Source organism: Somniosus microcephalus, chromosome 11 (genome assembly GCF_052327205.1).
Source record: "Somniosus microcephalus isolate GS21.2 chromosome 11, FLI_Smic_1.0, whole genome shotgun sequence".
Classification (NCBI taxonomy): Eukaryota; Metazoa; Chordata; class Chondrichthyes; order Squaliformes; family Somniosidae; genus Somniosus; species Somniosus microcephalus.
The window spans coordinates 169,688,770-169,710,050 of record NC_140997.1 but is presented as its reverse complement, the minus strand read 5'-3'; the positions used below and the strand labels follow the sequence as shown (position 1 = coordinate 169,710,050).

The window sequence follows — 21,281 nt, the reverse complement described above, 5'->3', positions numbered from 1 at the left end:
CCTTCATATTTAAGCCCAGTTTTCATTTAATATTCACCTATTAAATTAGGTATAATTTTGATAAGTAGCATCAAATTTCATTTGCCTCAATCTCAAGTGAAAGCAGTTAGACTAATATGACCCACTCTGCACACAATAACCATATATGGATTCAGTGACACAATTGCTATATGCTGGAAATCAGTCTGAGTTTTTCCTTACTAATTCTAAATACTGCATATCAAAATTACTTGTTTTGTGGATAGCCTTATTTTGATAGCCTTGCTTGTTTGTCCAATATTGCAACATGAAATTCCATTACTGTCAAAACTCCTCATTGCTTTGCAAAAATGTCATTGAATCACTCACGCACAAAATTATTCCAACAAAATTGATGCACAGCTGTTCCAGTTGTTCTTTCTTCCCAGAATGAAGCTAGTATTTATTTAAAATATATTGATACACAAAATATTGGCTAGGCTAAATTGGCACAGAATATTAGAGTACCATTACATTGGGCAACTGAATTGCAGTAGCCAGATTTGTGCTTGTGATTCTTCACACACTTTCTGATCTTGAACAAAAACTAAAAAAATGCCTGAAACACACAGATCAGTCAGCATCTGAAGAGAGAACAATTGACCTTTGGGGTCTTGCTCTTCTTTGGAGTTCTGAAGAAGGGTAAAAGAGCTCAAAATGTCAACTGTCTGTTTTCTCCATGGATGCTGTGTGTTTCCAGGTTTTTCTGTTTTTGTTTCGGATTTACTGTATTGTGATTTTTTTTTACAGATTCAGATCTCAACTGGACGATTAAAGCCAGATACTCCCCAGTGACTGAGAAATCCAGGAGCCATGCAACAAAGCCACTCTCACATGATGCCTAGTTGTATAGTGATACCAGAAGAGCTCTGGCAGCAAGTTACCTGCCTATATTTTTGGTGTGGGAACGATGGATGCGTGTTATAGAATGATATGGCATGGCAGGAGGACCAAAAACTAAGAGACCATAATTAGTGATTTTGTCAGATAACTGACGAGCAGTTTCTTTACTTACCCTCCTCAGCGGAATATACAGTGATTACTGAGCTGTAAGGGCCTTCGCCTTTGTTATTGTAGACTCCGACTTTTACTTCGTAGGGAGAGAAGGGTGGCACACTTTCATTTCTAAACACATATCTTGATGAATCTGCTGATGTTACTGCTGCCTTCATCCAACTTGTTGTTCCAAGAGGTCGAAAAGCAACAACATATCCAAAGCCTTCACCATTTTGTAACTCTTCAGGCACAGGCTGAAAGTGAAAACAAACACAAAAAAATTACCAAAAAGAAACAGATTTGTATTGCACCTTTACAATAATGAAACATCACAAGGTGCTTCATATAGAAGAGAACAAACTGAAAGAAATTGGGTGAGGTGACCAAATGCATGATCAACAACTACCGAATATTCAGTTATCTGACAGACTCTCAAATTTTCCAGAGGCACAAAATTCCTCATTTCCTCTCAACCTGCTTTGTATTTTCCAAACTTATTGTATGGGGTGCCACAATGATTTTGCACCATTTTGGGACCAGTAGGCAGATCAATACATGAGCAAGGCATTAGAATGGTTTCAAAAGCTTTGCAGATCTGCAGGTTACCTTTTTTCCACCAGCTTCAGCCAAAACACTGTGTGAGAGTGAAAAACAGCTTCAAAAATATTCCTGATCATTCTTCTGATGACTTTACATTATTCAAATTTTATTGCACTGATTAACTCACGATCCTGAAATAAAACTGACTCGGCTGGTACACTATGCAGGAGATCCAACGCTCTGTGCAATGGAATAGAGGGGCAAAAGTCATCCTCATAATGCTCTCCAAGCTAAGTTATCAATCTCATCTGTGCTACAGCCAGAGGCACCAAGTGAGGTAAAGGTTCTTCTCAGGAGTATCAGAACGAAGAGTCACTGTGGCATACTCAAACACCTCAGCGCTAGCACGCTCACTGCTGACTCTGAGGTTGTGGGTTCAAGTTCCACTCCAAGACTTGAGCATGTAAATCTAGGCTGACACTTTGGTGCAGTACTGAGGGTCTGCTGCATTGCTGGAGGTGCTCTCTTTCGGATGAAATGTTAACTCGACGCCATTTGCTTGTTCAGATGGGTAAAGAAGATCCCATTGCACTTTTTGGAAGATGAGCAGGGAGTTCTCCTGCTATTCTGGCCAACATTCCTCTCTCAACCAACACTACTAAACAGATGAATTAGACATTCATCTCATTTGTTCTTTGAGGGATCTTGCTGTGCCCAAAGTGGCTGCATAACAGTGACTACACTTCAAAGGTTTTCATTGGCTGGGAAGCAGTTTGGAATGTCCTGGTGACATGAAAGGAATTCTACAAATGCAAATTCTTTGTCTTTCTTAATTACCAGTGTCTTGCTTTAATGGCCACATATATACTGCATAAAATATCTTGGGGAGAACCAAAAAACAGGGAAATGAGTGAAAACACTTAATTTTCTTTAAAGTTTATGTAATTGACTGGAGCAATAAAAAAATATTGAAATTTTGAAGAGCCTAGAGAAGCATTAAACCTGATAACGGTCTTAAAGCTAATTCAGTTTTGCAACATACATTCAATGGAGATGAAACAATATCACATTCTTCTGATATTACCGGCATTCTTTGGAGCTTTCAGTGATCTGAGACAAGTTTAGTATTCCTGTATTTAAATAGTCATGGTTTCAGCCACCCAATATGCTATTTCAACATTAGCAGCTCTACAGAGATGAGAAAATCCACAGAGAATATATAGCTTCAAACCAGGATTTAAAGGTTAAGTGTGCTTTCTGCACCTTGGACATCATTATAATCGCTGAAGCATTACGTCAAGGTATGTTGCACTTCAATTTTGAGTAAGATACCTCTTAATATTTAACTGCATGTCATTTGAAACTGGATTCATTATAACTAGTTATAATCCAGACTGCATTTGAAATAATTATGAAAGAGATCATTTGCATTTACAGTTTAGGATCAATTCATTACATATTCTGTATCCAACATTCTGCTTCGAAGCTGCAGGCACACAATTTGGGGGCATAAACATGTGCATAACTCCTCCAATGCATGGATATGTATAGGGGTCATATTTTCTTGCTGCATACACTGCACACTATAAATTAAGCAAATCCAACATTCAAGTTTGTGTTGCGTGCAGTTTGCTTGCACTGTACTGAGGATAAAACACAGTCCCAGCAAGTATAGCTTTGTCTTCCTTTTGATCATTACTGTGCAGACATAGTGATGATTTTCAATCTCAAGTGCTCCTCCCAGAACATTTACGACAGGAGAGGTGAAACTTATCATTTTTACAGTGAAATCGCAGGTTGTTCAAGAGTTCCTACATCAGGTCTGTGCTCTGAAAGATACACTCAAGTCCTGGCTGAAATTGAACTTTTTAGCTGCAGTAGAATTCCAGGATTGGCATCCAGGAGTAGGCTGCCTGAAGATGGTCCTGCCACTACGTCAAAGGTCTTTTGAACCCAGGAGACTCAACATGGCAGGTCTTTAGTTGGCTGCTTCGCATAAGGAAACATGCGAGAGTCATCATCTCAGGTACAGACCCCACCCTCATCAATTTTATTTAAAAAATATTATGGGGTGATTTTAAGGATGAGCAAGATTGGTGCGGCTGGGGGCTGTCCGGCCCACTGCAGTGTGAGGCTCAGGAGATTTCAACTCCCGGGCCTCATGTACATGATCAGCATCGATCTCCTGTCCGAACCCGTGGCCAGCAGGCAGGATGGAATTTCGGGTGTGCTGGGGACCAGAGTGAGTGCTCCCTGGTACTAAGGTAAGTGCTTGGGAGGGAGGTCAGACAGTTGGAGGGTGGGCGGGGGGGAAGCCCAGGGCAGGGGAGGCTGGAGGTTTCCTTGTAGGGCCCGGAAGAGTACTCCCGCTCCTCCTGGCCCACAAAGATACAGAATTGTTTTTTTTTTTAAATTGACCTTTCTGGGCCCCGCTCACCTGCTAAAAAGAAAAGGTTAATATTGAGACCTGCAGGCAGTTAGAGGGACTGGAGTGGGTGAGTTGCATGGGGCATTTTAACTGCCCACTCGCCCGGTTTCTGCCAATGGGGGGGGGGGGTGAGGGGCGGGTTCAAGTTCCCTCCAGTGCTTCTGGGAAAGGGTCCGTAATTGAAACTGAAATGATTGATTCCAAGCTATTCTTTTCCTTCAATGAATTTCCATTGGGATCAGTGGTTGGTTTCCTGTTTTCCACATAATTGGCCCCAACTGAGTTTTATTGTGTCCAGTTCTGGTCCCCACACATGATAAAGGACACTGAGGATCTGAAGAGGGTACAGGTGAGGGTGACCAGGATGCTACCACATCTTAGAACTCTTCGTTATAAGGCTCCAAAAATTAGGGTGATTGACTTTGGAGAAACAGAGATGTTGAGCTGATATGATTGATTTTTTGTTAAATGGTGAAGGATTAGATACTGTCAAGTTGGATAGGCTATTTGGAATGGAGAGAAATGTTTGGACAAGAGGTTAGACCGATAAAAGTTGTAGGCAATGAGTTAAAAAGATACTTGCTGGTATCCAAACTAAGAACTATTTGCCCTCTGGAACAAACTGCCAAGATATGTGGTAAGTATAAAGTCACTACAGTCCTTTAAAAGAGGACTTGATAAGTTCTTGAAAAAGAGGGCATTTCCAAATACTGGAGGCAAATTGCTAGTTAGTCGAGACTGTAATATCACGGGCAACTGCAGTCTCGAGCTGGCTTGATTGCTTTAGCGAGTCGGAGAGAAATTTTCCAGATATTTCTCTGAATTGGCTACAGTTTTTGCTCTTATATTTGCCTTTCCTCGGAGACAACATTGCTAGGATATAGATGGATGGTATGGCAGGTTACACCATTAACTGGATGGCATGGGCTCAATGGGGCTGGTGGTCTTTTATTGCCCTACTTTCTGAACACTTGTGTGTATATGGAGCTGGGTTTAGGATCATTGGGCAAAAGTAAATGTTATTATTGTCCAGTATTTTTCTTTAGTTTGTATATTACTGTGCCCAATTCTGTCCAGTTGTTTTGGATCTCTCATTTAATCTCATATGTCAATGGTTGTGCATTTTCCTGCATGGCTCTACTTCCAAAAATTAATTTAGTGATGGTACATTAAGCTTACCTCCCAAGTTATTACCAGTTCAGATCGGCTGCCACCTCCCCCACTAACATTAGCTGGACCCACTTCAGGAACTGTAAGGAAACAAAAAGAATGGGTAACTTTAGGTCACAGGAAACCCGAATGCAGCAAACAAACAATGCAATCCATTTCTTAATTAACAAAACGCTATAGCTATCTGATGTTCCCAGATGAACGCAGTGGTGTGATCCACACAATATTCAGAACCTGTGTTATTTTTAGTCATGGACTTTGTGTTTATTAATATCCAGTACCTTTAACTTCATTCTCATTGCTATTCTTCACCATGTGAATACACAGTATACGACGGTGCTGGCAAAATCTATTTCATATGGCTGATATGTACAAGTTGTTCAAAAACGTAGCCTCTTGTTATTTTAAGTGGCACAACAACAAGAGCAAATACAGAAGCATTTACATTGTCGTCTAACGTTGTAGGAAATTTTTATTGAATAAACACAAAAAACAATAATGAAAAAAGGTTATGGGGTGGGCAGCCCAGCTGTAAGACTGCTCCTTAGAGAAGCCACCCAACATCAACGGAAATAAAGAATCAGGCTGTTTCCATAATAGTCGGCTGATCCGCAATGCCAGATTTGTGCCCAGGCAAGCAAGGTGAAGACCTACTCCTACGTGTTTTCTCATGGCATTTTACAGCTGGGGTTTCCTATCTTGCTATCTTTGTGGACCATTTAGGTGCGTGCATGGAGGTTCGCAGATCACATATAAAATTTAAAGTACTGTTCCCATTAATTAACATATATTTTAAACTAATTTTGCAGTTCTGAATTTGGATTTATGAAGCAACAACACGAAACACAACCCCTTTCAAATCACTGGACCCACAAAATTCAAACAGGAAAACCCAGTGGGAAAGAAATACAAGCACAAATAGAATTGGTGTGCCAAGGCTTTATGGGCCAGATGGGGTTGTCCATGAGGGTCCTGATGTTCCATGTCCCGAACTTCATTTTAAAGGGTGGAAGATGCCTGTGCATGAATTCTTTTAACATGGGGTGGCCGTTGCACACCAGCTACCACACGGGCTTGACAGAGCAAGGTCTTGGTCCAATGGTAAGGGATTGGAGACCAGGCTCTGCTACATCGGCCTAGCACACACACGCACAAGCATACTCCTACTGTCCTCCTCCCTCCTTCCCGCAGGTCCTCTCTGCCTGGGTTTCATAGGCTGCAGTGTGGTCCTTCCGACCCCGCTGCTGGTCCACGCTGTGCCACTCCTGGGCCTCGACTGTGCCACTGGGTCCCGTCCTCGCCCCTGGGTCCCGTCCTCGCCCCTGGGTCCCGACCTCGCCCCTGGGTCCCGACCTCGCCCCTGGGTCCCAACCTCGCCCCTGGGTCCCGTCCTCGCCCCTGGGTCCCGTCCTCGCCCCTAGGTCCCGACCTCGCCCCTGGGTCCCGACCTCGCCCCTGGGCCTCAACCTTGCTCCATGGTCGGGCCAGATGGACTGGGCTTGGGGAGCACATTTGGGATGCTGATTGAACACTGTTGTTACAAGTTGCATGCTACATACTGCAAGACATTTGCAGATACATACAATAAAAGGTCTTAGATAATTCTGTACATTTGACTGATGTTGGCAGGGACAGGATCCAGTTTTAGTAGGGGCAGGGAGAATGAATCAAGGACTCATTAGACATTGATTTTGGGAAGTACTTGGTTTCTGTAGGTGCTCAGGAGCGTAGAAAAGTGGTGGGGTTGCCCGGGTTCTTGGTTCGTCTTCGGTTCCTTTTGGCTGATTAGGTTTAGGACTGTGAGTCAATAATAATGAACAGCTGCTTAGTTGGGATAAGGTGCACTTTAGCATAAATCTGATCTGCATTTCTCAACCCAAATGGAGTCTAGCCTCAGTTATAATACTGCTCATCTTCACTGTCTGGTACATATAGCGGTAATGACTGACGTAAGAAAACTACTAGGCACTTGGTCTGAGTATTAAACAAGGCTTTAATCAACTGTTTCACAACATGGAGATTTAGTTGTGTCCTTCACTAATCCCTGTTAAAGAATGTCCTGAGCAAGCTGGGCCCATGCCCAAGTATTTATACTCTCCCTGGACAGCGCCACCAGCAGGCCGCCCAGTATTATTTCATAAGTCATTTCCACATGAATGACAAGATTCATGTCATTTTTCCCGCCTGAAAGATTGGAAGTCTGGCGGCTTCCTTCTACCGAATTAATGAGACTAAGAATAGACGTAGTTGTTTGGATCTCCATTGGCGGCCAGAAGGCACGTCTCCTCGGATCGTGTTTTGGTCCCTGGGTCGTTTGGTTTGTACCGGTGGGCTGGCAGAGACCGTGTCGCCTTGATCGACCTGAGGGGGACTGGGGAGATCATGACTCCGGGTGCGGGCCCCCACAGGCACAGAGCTGGCTTCACCCTGCTCAGTAGTCGGTGACTGACTGGCGTCCGGGCTTCGGATGGCCATCCTGCGGGGAGCGCTCTGTTCCCCGGGTTGATCCGGCAGAATAGCTGGCAGATCCCTTGACGTTCCGGGTAGGGCGTCATCCTCAGAGGAGCGCAGGGTATCGGCTTCATTAATACGGATCCCACTATCGATTGGGTCCATGGGACCGGTTGGGCAGGGAGCCAGATCCCGAAGTGACACTGTGGATTCCTGGCCATCAGGGTACCGCACGTACGCGTACGTGGGATTGATATCCGTCAGTTCCACTTCGTCGACAAGGGGATCACTCTTAGAGGACCGGACGAATCTTCGGAGCAGCACGGGACCAGAAGCTGCCAACCATGATGGTAGGGACGTCCCATGAGTGGAGCGACGCTGGAACCCGAAGAATCGTTTGTGAGGAGTAGCGTTGGGGGATGTAGAAAGAAGAGACCTGATGGAAAGCAACTCGTCAGGGAGCATAGTTTTCTCCCCTCCCCTTTCAGCATTCCATAGGGACCGCTCCCTCCGAGACACCCTAGTCCACTCCTCTATCACCCCCAGCACCCCTTCCCCTTCGCCCGGCACCTTCCCGTGCAAGCGCAGGAGATGCAACACCAGCCCTTATACCTCACCCATTCCCACTGTCCAGGGCTCCAAACACCCCTTCCAGGTGAAACAGCGATTTACTTGTATTTCTTGCAATCTAGTATACTGTATTCGCTGCTCACGATGTTGTCTCCTCTACATTGGGGAGACCAAACGCAGATTGGGTGATCGCTTTGCGGAACACCTCCGTTCAGTCCGTAAGGGTGACCCTGAGCTTCCGGTCGCCTGTCATTTTAATTCACCGCCCCATTCCCACTCAGACCTCACCGTCCTCGGGCTCTTGCATTGTTCCATGGAAACCCAGCGTAAACTCGAGGAACAGCACCTCATCTTCCGATTAGGCACTTTACAGCCTTCCGGACTCAATATCGAGTTCAACAATTTTAGATCATAACCTCGGCCCCCATTACATTTTTACATATATTTTTATCCACACCTTTGTTTTGTGCCCCCCCTCTTTTTTTCTCTCCCACATGGCAGCTGTCTCTCATTCTGCCAACGCATTTCACACCTAATCTAGAGCCGTCTTTTGTCTCTTTACTAGTCCTATCACCATCTCGTCTCGTTTTGAATACCTCTTAATGTCTCTTCACTTCTCTTTTGTTCTTTCATCCCCATTTCCCAGCCCCCAAACTGGCCTTTTAATCTGTTTCATTTCCTGTGTTTTTTCAGTCCTGATGAAGGGTTTCGACCTGAAACTTTGACACTATTTCTCTCTCCACAGATGTTGCCTGACCTGCTGAGTTTTTCCAGCATTTTCTGTTGTTATTTTGGATTTCCAGCATCCGCAGTATTTTGCTATAGCATTGTTTTCCACTGCTGGTCTGACAAACAGCGTTCCGAACGATGGCGTTGTATCTCTCAACCTGTCCGTTTCCAATAGGATGATATGGTGTAGTTTTACTTGTGGCGATTCCCCGTTGGGAAAGATAACTTTTGAGTTCGCTTGACATGAAGGAGGGACCCCGATCAGAGTGGATGAAATTGGCCATACCGCAAAGGGAAAAGACCTCATCGAGGCATTTGATCACTGTGGAAGTAAGCATATTGGGACAGGGGAAAGCAAAGGGAAAGCGTGAATATTCGTCCACCATAGTAAGCAAGTAGGTGTTTCGCGTTGAGGAGGGCACTGGCCCTTCAAAGTCAATGCTGAGTCGCTGCATAGGCTGTGTAGCGCGTATGAGCGAGCCATCTGACGGACGGAAGAATTGTGGTTTTAATTCTGTGCAAATTCTACAAGTGGAGCATGTTCTTTTCACGTCTTCCGTAGAAAATGGGAGATTTTTAGATCACACAAAGTGCAAAATACGGGTAATGCCAGGATGGCACAAGTCAGTGTGAAGATCCGTAAGAGTCGAAGTTGACACGGAAGAGCAGAATGCATGCGTGAGGGTATCTGGGGCCACATTCTCTTTGCCGGGTCGATAATGTATGGTGTAGCCAAAGGCGGCCAATTCCATCCTCCAGAGCTGTATTTTGTTATTCTTGTCCTTAGTGCATTTCTGGTTAACCAGCATAAAGGCCACAGAGCGCTGATCAGTTACGAGCATGAAATGGCGACGAACGAGAAAATGGCTCCATTTACGTACTGCTTCGATGATAGCCATAGCCTCCTTCTCTACAGGAGGATAATGGAGCTCGCTACCCTGCAAAGTTCTGGACAGAAATGCAACGGGTCGACCGCCTTGATTCAAAGTAGCAGAGATCGCCACCTCCGATGCATCGCACTCGACCACGAAAGGGAGATTTTCATCGATGGAATGAAGCGTGGCTTTTTCCAGTTGTTGCTTGAGGAGGTCCAAAGCTGAAATAGCCATTGCCTCCAACGGAAATGACTTCGCGTGAAGCAGGGGCTGGATCTTGTCGGAAATGTGGGGTATGCACTTCGCATAATAGGCAAACATGCCGAGGGCCCGACGAAGAGAGCCGAGATTCGTAGGAGGAGGGAGTTCATGAAGCAGATGAAGTCGCTCCGGATCCAGTTTGATGACACCATTCCCCACCCAGTAGCCAAGGATGTTGACTGATGGTACTGATTTCACAGATTTGGACTCATTTGAGGTTAAGTTGCGATGATGGTGAACGTCAAGAAATTTCTGGAGGTTGGCATTATGCTCCTTCTGGTCATGACCAGCAATGGTGATATTATCCAGATATGGAAAAGTGCCCGTTAAGTTCTCCTGTTTGACTAGACTGTCCATTGCTCATTGTAAGATGGCCACCCCATTGGTGACCCCAAATGGAAGGCGACAAAACTGGTGAAGCCGACCATTGGCCTCAAAGGCCATATACTTTTTGTCAGAGTCCTTTAACGGTACTTGATGGTATGCGCTCTTTAAGTCAAAAGTTGAAAATACCCTGTAGTTGGCAAGGTTATTGACCATGTCATCGATGCATGGTAGTGGGTAGGCATCCAGGTCGGTAAACTGGTTAATAGTTTGCAAGTAATCGATGGAAAGACGTTTCTTGTGTTGCTTCAGAGGATTTTTAACAACGACGACTTGAGCCCGCCAGGAAGATGAACATGGCTCAATGATACCGTCAGCTAGAAGGCGAGAGATTTCCGTCTCGATAAAGGATAGATCATCTTGGCTGAAACGTTGTGATTTAGTGACTATGGGCTTAAATCGGGGGGAAAGGTTCGCAAACAAGGAGGGCTCGTCGAGCGAAGCCGCCGAAAGCGCACAAAAAAGTTCTTTGGAAATAGTAAGCTCCGGCTTTGACCCTCCAAACTCGAAAGCGAGTCTTTTGTGTTGTTTCTGGAAATCCTGTCCCAGGAGCACATCACTGCACAGGTTTTTGAGCTCCCCAAGCTGGGTGGAAAAATAATTGCGGCCATTGAGAATAAGGTCGACAAGACAAAAGCCGGAAGAGTTGGTGGTCAGTGTCGTCAGAGCCATTGCAATTTCCCTGTCTGAGGGGTAAATACGCAGTTTTAATTTACTGACAGCCCACTCACTGATGAAGCTGTCAGAGCTACATGGGTCGATTAATGCACTCAAAATGTGTCCATTTACCGAAACCTTCGTGGCTGCATGGGACAGGCTTTGGGGAAAAACAGCTGTAACACTAGTAGTGGCTCTTGGGGGAGGAGCAGTTTTATAGATAGCAGCTGTAACACTAGTAGTGGTTCTTGCGGGAGGAGCAGTTTTATAGATAGCAGCTGCCACACTAGTAGAGGCTCTTGACTGGCATACTTTAGAAAAGTGACCTTTCTTACTGCAATGATTGCAGGTTGCATTATGAGCAGGACAAAATTTCCTATAATGGAATGCACCTCCACAGAAGAAACACTTCTTTTTAGATTGCCAAGATGCCGCTAGGGTAGGGTCGTCATCAGTGAGGGCTTCCGCCTGAGGCTTACCGGGGGAGTCACTAAAAGTGGTAGCAGCAGTCCATGCATATGGTATAAAATAGGCATCTGAATTTTTTCGAGCTAAGTCCAGAGAATATGCCTGGTTATAGGCAGCTTGTAACCCGAAGGTTTTATTCTCCAACAGACGCTGGTGTATGAGGGGAGAAGCAATTCCCTTAATAAAAGAGTCACAAATTAATTCCTCCCGTTACTGCTCAGCTGAGACAGCTTTAAGGTTACAATCTTTGCTGAGCCTGCGAAGCTCTTGAAGGAATTCATCAAGTGATACCCCGGGTTGTTGTCGAGTTGTGGCCAGTAGGTGCCGAGCAAAAATTTCATTTGGGGCCTTAACATATCGTTGCTGTAGTGTTTGGATAACGGAGTCATAGTCTACATAGTCTTCGATATAGTCAAACACATGAGGGGATAAATAATTGGCAAGCATTCGTAACTTATTAGGAACATTCTCACCACACTCCTCGAGGAAGTTGCTGAAGGTACGATACCAGTGTTTCCATACCTTAGCAGCTGTAAGTGAATTCGGGTCCAGGTTGAGATGGGCGGGTCTGAGTAGTTTCTCCATGATCGATTGATTACTACGTCCGAGTTCCCTTCTACAGTTTGAATCGTAGCTGTCTATTCCCAAATCACTCAGAGCATGCAGCGGGTTGCAGTTGATTCAATTCACGTAAGAAAACTGCTAGGCACTTGGTCTGAGTATTGAACAAGGCTTTAATCAACTGTTTTTCAACATGGAGATCTAGTTGTGTCCTTCACTAGTTTTTGTTAAGAATGTCCTGAGCAAGCTGGGCCCATGCCCGAGTATTTATACTCTCCCTGGACAGTGCCACCAGCAGGCCGCCCAGTATTATTTCATAAGTCATTTCCACATGAATGACATGAATCTTGTCAATGACATTACTGATGGACTGCAAATTGTTCTTAACTATAAATGTTACTTATAACATACAGTTTTAGATATATTGTAAGGTTCGAAAATTTCTGCACAACCCCAGAACAGAAAAATAGCGTTATTTTAAAATGGTTTTCGAACATTTCAGAAGAAATCTGTAAAAAGGATAAAAGTGTGGTTGGGCCAAACAGAAGAATTTCAAAGAGTTAAATTAAGGAAGAGATTTTGGACTGTTTTAAGGAGATGTTGGGCAAAAGGGATTTAAAATAAAAATCGCAGGAAGATTTTGCTGGTTTAAAAAGACATGTTCAGGCTTGCAAAAGGCTGGGACAAAGGGGAGGAGAGTGGGCCCCCCGAGTTTGGATATTGGACTGTCTAAGGAATGTCGAGGGCCGCCCCAGTTGTACATAAGACAATGAAGCCTGTTTTCCTGCCGAGAAGTCGCAGAGCCAGGTATCGAATAAACATGTCCCGAGCGATACAAAGGAAGGAACATTAGCCCTACAGGTTACCACAAACAAACCATAGTCCAAAACCAATTAAAGAGATTGACAAACGTTTTGCATTTTAAAACTGGTTTCAAGGCAATCCCGAAACCAGTTAAAGGCCGATTAAGTCTAGATGAGCCATCCCCTAAACTCGTTAAGTTTGGATGGGCCATCCCCGAAGCTTGTTAAAGTTTTAAAACATTAAAACTAATGAGCCCGCCAAATTTAACAAAGAAACCTGAGATTTGGCGGTCAGGTAAGCCAGGCCCCAAATTAGTATAATTGAGGCCTGCCTTTTCAGTTCAGCAGTGCAATTCAGTTCGAGTCAGCTCAGAAGACAGAAGTTCAAGTTCAGCCAACCAGTTCAAGAGAGAGATCATCATCGAAGAAAGAAGAAATCGAGATCGCAGCAACCAAAGGCCTACAGAAACCAACAGCCGCCAATATTACCACAAACCAGGTAATATTGGGCGACCGTGACCAACAAGAAACCAACCGCTGAAAAACTCACGAACCAAAGACTTGTTTCCACTCAACAGGTTAGTCTGACTTACCCCTGGGTAAGATTTGGACACAAAAGACCCTAAAACTAGCCCTAACCAAAGAAAATTGGTAACTTACCTGATAGATTCATCAGCGCAACTAACCGCATCTGCGGACAAACCCAAACTGAAGACCCAACGCAGGTGCAGTCTTCTACCACGTCTGAGGAACGGCAGCCCCAAACCGCCACAACTAAAGAGAACCCCAAAATCACGAACCTCTACAACTGTCAAGAAGGTCGTTTTGGTGAGCATTTCCTGGTCCTCTGGATTCCAGCCTAGCTAGTGTAGTTAGGTTGGGAGGGTGAGGGATTTTGTATATTGTAATTCTCCCTCGCTTATTCCGTGTGTTCCCCACCCTTCTAAAGTATAAATTTTATTGTATTGTATATTTTCCTGTCTCAAAATAAAGATCTGAATTCTTTTGACTAACCCAGGTGTCTGTTGCAAGTTTATTACAACCCCCAAATAAGTCCAAAATCTAGAACAAAAGGGAATGGGAGTGATTCGAACCGCTCAAAGGAGTCAGAGGTGAAGCTGACAAACAACCCACACCACCACCCCTTACAATATAGTTCAGCATTATGCTTGCTTTTGACTGCAGATCTGGAGTGGTTGGACATGTTGAGCAATCAGTGCACTTGGTTCTTGCGTAGTTGTTATCGTTGTAACATGGCAACAAGATCCTGCCTTAAAACAGTTCTGATGAATAGGATCAGGTCAGTTAGAGAATCAAGATCCATATTATAAAAGTTGAAGCTCCTATTCCTGAACTTGGCAACAATGGTAAAGTAAAAAAAGTTCTACAAAGCAAGTGCATATGTGGCATGAAGTCCGAAAAGATCTATTTTTCAGTCTTATTCAGTCTTATTAAGGGCAAGGAGGGTTTCGTGCAGGCAGGATCAGGGTATTGTTACAGGCAGTGGGTTGTAGGTAATTATTGGGGTTTGGCTGGGACAAAAGGAGCCCCTAAAACGCTCCCCTAAAAAAATTCAAGTGTGTTGGGGGGGGGGGGGGGGGGGGTGGGTGTACAAGTGCTGGTGGAGCAGCAAGCTGGTGGAAAAGAAACGGGCCTGAGACTGAGAGGGAGATCAGCAACACACAGCAATAGGATAGAGAGTGTACAGGAGAAGACCAGGGAACATGTTTAATGTACTATAGACAGATGCCCCACCCTAACATATTAAGCCACACTTCAATACTCTGTTACAAAACCACTTATTTGATATCTTTGATCAGCACTTCTGACCTCCGCCATCAAGTCTAAGAAGCTCGGACTATTAATTATATGGGCTTTTCTCTTGAACAATAACCAAGGCTTTTATGTATTAATTTTGCAACCTACTGCAACATTTACTGAATTGACAAAATTGTAAAATAAGAAACTAGCATAATACAGCTTAACTCTAATATTTTGTTAAATAATTAATGGCAGCCATCACTGCCTTTCATGCAGTTTTCTCAGAAAGGCAAACCAACAATACATGAAGAAAATCTTTCTCCAGCAAAACCTTGAAACCCACAATGTAGATTGTGAAAGGGATTCTACAGAAAAAATTAAAACATTATTGGGCCAGACTTTCCGACCCCCACGGGTGCGTACGAGGTGTGGTCGCACCAGTATGGGCTTCAAAAGTGCCGGTTTCAGGCATGCGAAGTGCATGCACTAAAACCCGGCACTTGCACTTGTGACAGATCATCCACCTGCCCGGGAAAAGGGCCTCTGCGGGCAGAGAGTTTCTGCAGAACATCCGCCCGCTGAAAACCTTTAAAAATCTTATGCCTGGTAAAAGATTGGGGAGTGTTTGCTAATGCTCTGGGGGAGGGTTTAAACTAAGATGGCAGGGGGTTGGGAACCTGAGCAGGGGGATAGAGGAAAGGGAAACAAGGATAAAAGCAAAAGAAAGGAAGGAGAAAAACAAAAGTGGCAGTCAGAGAAATCAACGGTTTAAATCAAATATGGCCACAATAAATAATAATTCTAATAGGTCTAAGAGTGTTAAAAAAATAAGCCTGAAGGCTTTGTGTCTTAATGCGAGGAGCATTCGTAATAAGGTGGATGAATTGGCTGCGCAAATAGAGGTAAATGAATATGATTTGGTTGGGATTACGGAAATGTGGCTCAAGGATGGCCAAGGCTGGGAACTCAACATCCAGGGGTATTCGATATTCAGGAAAGATAGGCGAAAAGGAAAGGGAGGTGGGGTAGCATTACTGGTTAAAGAAGGGATTAACGCAATTGTAAGGAAGGATATTAGCTCTGATGATGTGGAATCTATATGGGTAGAGCTGAGAAATACCGAGGGGCAGAAAACGTTAGTGGGAGTTGTATACAGACCCCCAAACAGTAATGCTGAGGTTGGGGATGGCATTAAAAGAAGCGTGCAATAAGGGCACAGCAGTCATCATGGGTGACTTTAATCTACATATAGATTGGGCTAACCAAATTATTAACAATACTGTGGAGGAGGAATTCCTGGAGTGTTTACGGGATGGTTTCCTGGACCAATATGTCGAGGAACCAACCAGAGATCAGGCCATCTTAGACTGGGTATTATGTAATAAGAAAGGATTAATTAGCAATCTTGTTGTACGAGGCCCCTTGGGTCGGAGCGATCATAATATGATCGAATTCTTCATTAAGATGGAGAGTGAAGTAGTTGATTCAGAGACTTGGGTACTGAACTTAAATAAAGGAAACTACGATGGTATGAGGCGTGAGTTGGCTAGGATGGATTGGGGCATGTTACTTAAAGGGTTGACGGTGAATAGGCAATGGCAAGCATTTAAAGATCGCATGGATGAACTACAGAATTTGTTCATCCCTGCTTGGCATAAAAATAAAACAAAAAAGGTGACTGAACATTGGCTAACAAGGGAAATTAGGGATAGCATAAGATCCAAGGAGAGGACATATAAATTGGCCAGAAAAAGCAGCAAACCTGAGGATTGGGAGCAGTTTAGGATTCAGCAAAGGAGGACAAAGGGATTAATTAAGAGGGGGAAAATAGAGTATGAGAGTAAGCTTGCAGGGAACATAAAAACTGACTGTAAAAGCTTCTATAGATATGTGAAGAGAAAAAGATTGGTAAAGTCGAGCGTAGGTCCCTTGCAGTCAGAATCAGGGGAATTTATAATGGGGAACAAAGACATGGAGAACAATTAAATACTTACTTTGGTTCTGTCTTCACAAAGGAGGATACAAATAAACTCCCAGAGATGTCGGGGAACATAGGGTCTAATGAGACGGAGGAACTGAATGAAATCAGTATTTGTAGGGAAATGGTGTATGGTAAATTGATGGGATTGAAGGCCGATAAATCCCCAGGGCCTGATAATCTACATCCTAGGGTACTTAAGGAAGTGGCCCTAGAAATAGTAGATGCATTGCTGGTCATCTTCCAAAATTCTATAAACTCTGGAACAGTTCCCATAGATTGGAGGTTAGCTAATGTAACTCCACTATTTAAAAAAGGTGGTAGAGAAAAAACGGGGAATTATAGACCAGTAGCCCTGACATCGGTAGTGGGGAAAATGCTAGAGTCCATTATAAAAGATGTAATAGCAGAGCACTTGGGAAACAGTGACAGGATCAGACAAAGTCAACATGGATTCACAAAAGGTAAATCGTGCTTGACTAATCTACTGGAATTTTTTGAGGATGTGACTGGTAAAATAGATAAGGGAGAACCAGTGGATGTGGTGTATTTGGACTTTCAGAAGGCCTTCGATAAGGTCCCGCATAAGAGATTAGTTAAGGCACATGGGGTTGGGGGCGAGGTATTGACTTGGATAGAGAACTGGTTGGCAGACAGAAAGCAAAGAGTTGGAATAAACGGGTCTTTTTCCAAGTGGCAGGCAGTGACTAGTGGGGTACTGCAGGGATCGGTCCTTGGACCCCAGCTATTCACAATATATATTAATGATCTAGACAAGGGAACTAGATGTAATATCTCCAAATTTGCAGACGACACAAAGCTGGGTGGGCGTGTGTGCTGTGAGGAGGATGCCGAGAAACTCCAGGATGATTTGGACAGGTTGGGTGATTGGGCAGAAACATGGCAGATGCAATATAACGTGGATAAATGTGAGGTTATCCACTTTGGTGGCAAAAACAGGAAAGCAGATTATTATCTAAATGGCAATAGATTGGGAGAAGGGGAAGTGCAACGAGACCTGGGTGTCCTTGTGCACCAGTCGCTGAAGGTAAGCATGCAGGTGCAGCAGGCGGTTAAGAAGGCAAATGGTATGTTGGCCTTCGTAGTGAGAGGGTTTGAGTACAGGAACAAGGATGTCTTGTTGCAGTTGTACAGGGCCTTGGTGAGACCACATCTTGAGTATTGTGTGCAGTTTTGGTCACCTTATCTGAGGAAGGATGTTCTTGCCATGGAAGGAGTTCAGCGAAGATTCACCAGGCTGATACCTGGGATGGCAGGAATGACGTATGAGGAGAGATAGGGTCGATTGGGCTTGTACTCGCTGGAGTTTAGAAGAATGAGAGGTGATCTCATTGAAACTTATAAAATTCTGACAGGACTGGACAGACTAGATGCAGGAAGGATGTTCCCGATGGTCCAGAACCAGGGGACACAGTCTAAGGATAAGGGGTAAGCCATTTAGGACAGAAATGAGGAGGAATTTCTTCACCCAGAGAGTGGTGAACCTGTGGAACTCTCTACCACAGAAGGCGGTGGAGGCCAGTTCATTAAATATATTCAAGAAGGAGTTGGATATATTTCTTAAGGCTAAAGGGATCAAGGGGTATGGGGAGAAAGCAGGGACCGGGTACTGAATTTGGATGATCAGCCATGATCGCATTGAATGGCGGAGCAGGCTCGAGGGGCCGAATGGCCTACTCCTGCTCCTAACCTCTATGTTTCTATCAGCTATTAAGGGTAAATAAGGTGGAACCCATTGCACAAGGATTCCACCCTGTGTTCTCCAGTCTGCCAATTTCTGGTGCCGGGCGGTAGGAGTGGTGAGTGGTGGGGGAGGGTGAGTGGTGGGGGGACTGCCTACCCCCCACATCGAGGTGGCATGTCTGGGAGACTTCCCAGGCTACTCTGGGAATTGCGTCCAGTGTTTTCTTGGGCAGCCTCAATGTAACTCTTGCCAGCTGAGAGTTGACGTGATGCTGAGGCCTCTTACCATACCTGAACATCCTGCAGTAAAAGGTCATTTAATCCCAAAGGGGATCAATTAACCTTAGTAATGGCCCTGCTGGCTGCTATTGGAGCAGAAATGGGGCTTACTGTGAGTACCACTGGGCTTTTCCACTTCCTCTCCCCAAACCTCGAAGCCGTGTTATGCTGCTCTGATCTTCCTGGTGGCTCATTGTGGTGGACACCATTGATGCACCCCTACTCGTGCAATGTGCCCATCCCGTGTATAGTAATGACCCGGTTCTCATAATATTGGACGAGGTCTATGCCTGTCCACTCAGACAGACTTTGGGTCTGCTGCACCACTCATCTGCTGGTGGAATCGCCCTTCCAGAATTTTTGGGGCCTATACATATATCTATATATTTATTTTTGTTTCTTAACTCTCTCATTCTTCTTTCTTTTTCTGAATTATTTTCTTTAATCTTTAATCTCTGAGCTTTGACCTCTGTATGCTGCACTCTCTTTTGTCCCAACTCTCTCCCTCTCTTTTATCTCCACCTGCATCCAAATTGAGTTTGTTGTACCTCTTCTGGAACCTCTTCTATTGGAGCAAAACCTGAAACTCTAGAGTAAAGTTATTTGATTTTTATCTTTTTTAAGCTCGTCTTCAGACACAACTTGCTCATGCAGTATATCCCCCCTTTGTGATAAATGACTAAAAACGCTGTCCCTGTGTGGATCTTGCTCTCTCTATCCCTGTGTGTATCCATGGTTTTCTCTTTCTCTTTCTCCTTGTGTGTCTGTTTGAGTGATTCCCTATCTACTCACATATAAGACAAACCTTTCTATTTTCCCATCAAAAAGACCCATGTTCATATTATCTCATTGGTCACTGAAGCTCCTCAGAGAGCAGGAGATTTATTTTTGATCCACTCTGATTGTTCCATGTGCTGTCTCCACTGCAAACGGATAGGGAGCAGAAACCGAGAGCCTGAGGCAGGGGAGTGCATGTATCTGTGATTCTCTCTCTTTGTCCCAATGTGTATCCGTGGTTCTCACTTTCACTCTGTCCTTACGTGGAACTGTGGTTCTCTCTCTGTACTAGTGTACGTCCAAAGTTCATCCCCTTATGGAGGTATCTTCAAGCTCTCTCGCCCTGTCCCAGGCTTTATCCGTAGTTCTCTCTCTGTACCAATGTGCTTCTGCAATTCTCCCTCTCTCTCTCGCTGTCCCTACCAAGGAATTTTGGGGCTGGTAGGTTTAAATACTGGAGTCCCGTGAAGGCTGGATAATATCATAGTAGTTAGGAGGCGTTTAGCACCAGGCTTGGTGCCGAGTAAAGAATCAACTGGAGAATTTCTGTCCACCGCTAACTTGGATGCAGGACTTAAGGGCGCTCTTCGATTCATACCAATTAAGGGGAGCTCATTGTTAATCCTGAGTCATTTTTGAAGCAACTAAGGGCACTTCAGCGCTGATTTTGATTTTTAATTGTAAGAGCACTGGAGAAGGTCTATGCTGAATGAAAAAGCACAATTTTTCCAAAGGTAATGCATTCATCTTGGTGCCAACTGAATTTGGAGGCTTGCTTAGGTAAAATTAAAGGTCAGTTCTTCAAAGTGCTGGAAGTTGAATTTTCTTTTGCCTAATTGAATAATTTTTAAGTGATTATAGCTGGAGGAGAATTTCCAGAGAGTGAAGTAGGTAAATTATGCACTATATAAACATCCAAATGAGTGTGTTTAAAACATTTCTTTCAAGAGTCCTTGCACCTTATAGATCAGAAAAATAGAGTGTCTTGGAATTATTGGTACGCCTTGAAAATCCTGGGCAAGAAGGATGTTTTAATTATTAATGGCATTTGGTGTGTAGATCCTGCCCGTTGGCCATTGAGAATGGGCTATGGCAGGGATGTCCAAGCTGTTGTCTTCATGGACTGTATAGGTACATATCGGGAAGCCTCAGCGGCAACATGCAACGTTTAATCCCATGTTCCCAATAATTTGCTCAGATCTCATATTACTGATACAATAGCAAAATACTGCGGGTGTTGGAAATCTGAAACAACAACAGAAAATGCTGGAAACACTCAGCAGGTCAGGCAGCATCGCGGAGAGAGAAACAGAGTTAAAGATGACCCTTCATCAGAACCGGAAAAAGTTGGAGAAGTAACAGATTTTTAAGCAAGTGTGGGGCAGGGAAAGGGGGGATGCAAGGAAATAACAAAGGGAAGGTCTGTGATAAGATGGAAGGCAAGAGAGATTAAAAGACAAAAGGGATGATGGTGCAAGGCAAAAGGAGATGGTAATGGGACAAGTTAAGAAACAAAAGATGATTCTAGATGAGGTGTAAATGGCAATGGCAGAATCAACAGCTGCCCTGTGAGAGAAAAAAGAAAACATAGGGGCCAAGGTTATAGTCTGAAATTGTAGAACTCGATGTTGAGTCCGGAAGGCTGTAAAGGGCCTAATCGAAGGAGGAGGTGCTGTTCCAACAAAGCTCAACATAAGCTCAAACTTTTTCCAGTTCTGACGAAGGGTCATCGACTTGCATCGTTAACTCTGTTTCTCTCTTCACGATGCTGCCTGACCTGCTGAGTGTTTCCAGCATTTTTTGTTGTTTTTTTCTCATATTACTGAGATGGAGAGATCTGAATTGCCACTGTGTACAAATTCCTCAATTTC

At 44.2% G+C, this 21,281-nt stretch overlaps 1 protein-coding gene across 5 annotated transcripts in view; it reads right to left on the bottom strand.

Moving 5' to 3' along the window:
* The window catches only part of LOC147110976 (contactin-4-like), a 2,035,446-nt gene that overhangs the window by 251,388 nt on the left and 1,762,777 nt on the right, over window positions 1–21,281 (bottom strand). For all 5 annotated transcript variants that reach the window (XM_086001418.1, XM_086001414.1, XM_086001417.1 and 2 more), the window contains exons 17-18: window positions 5,162–5,232; window positions 1,034–1,268 (exon numbers count right to left, since the gene is read on the bottom strand). In XM_086001418.1, the coding sequence (XP_085857544.1) occupies window positions 1,034–1,268; window positions 5,162–5,232 (306 nt within the window). The remainder of the gene's footprint in view (window positions 1–1,033; window positions 1,269–5,161; window positions 5,233–21,281) is intronic.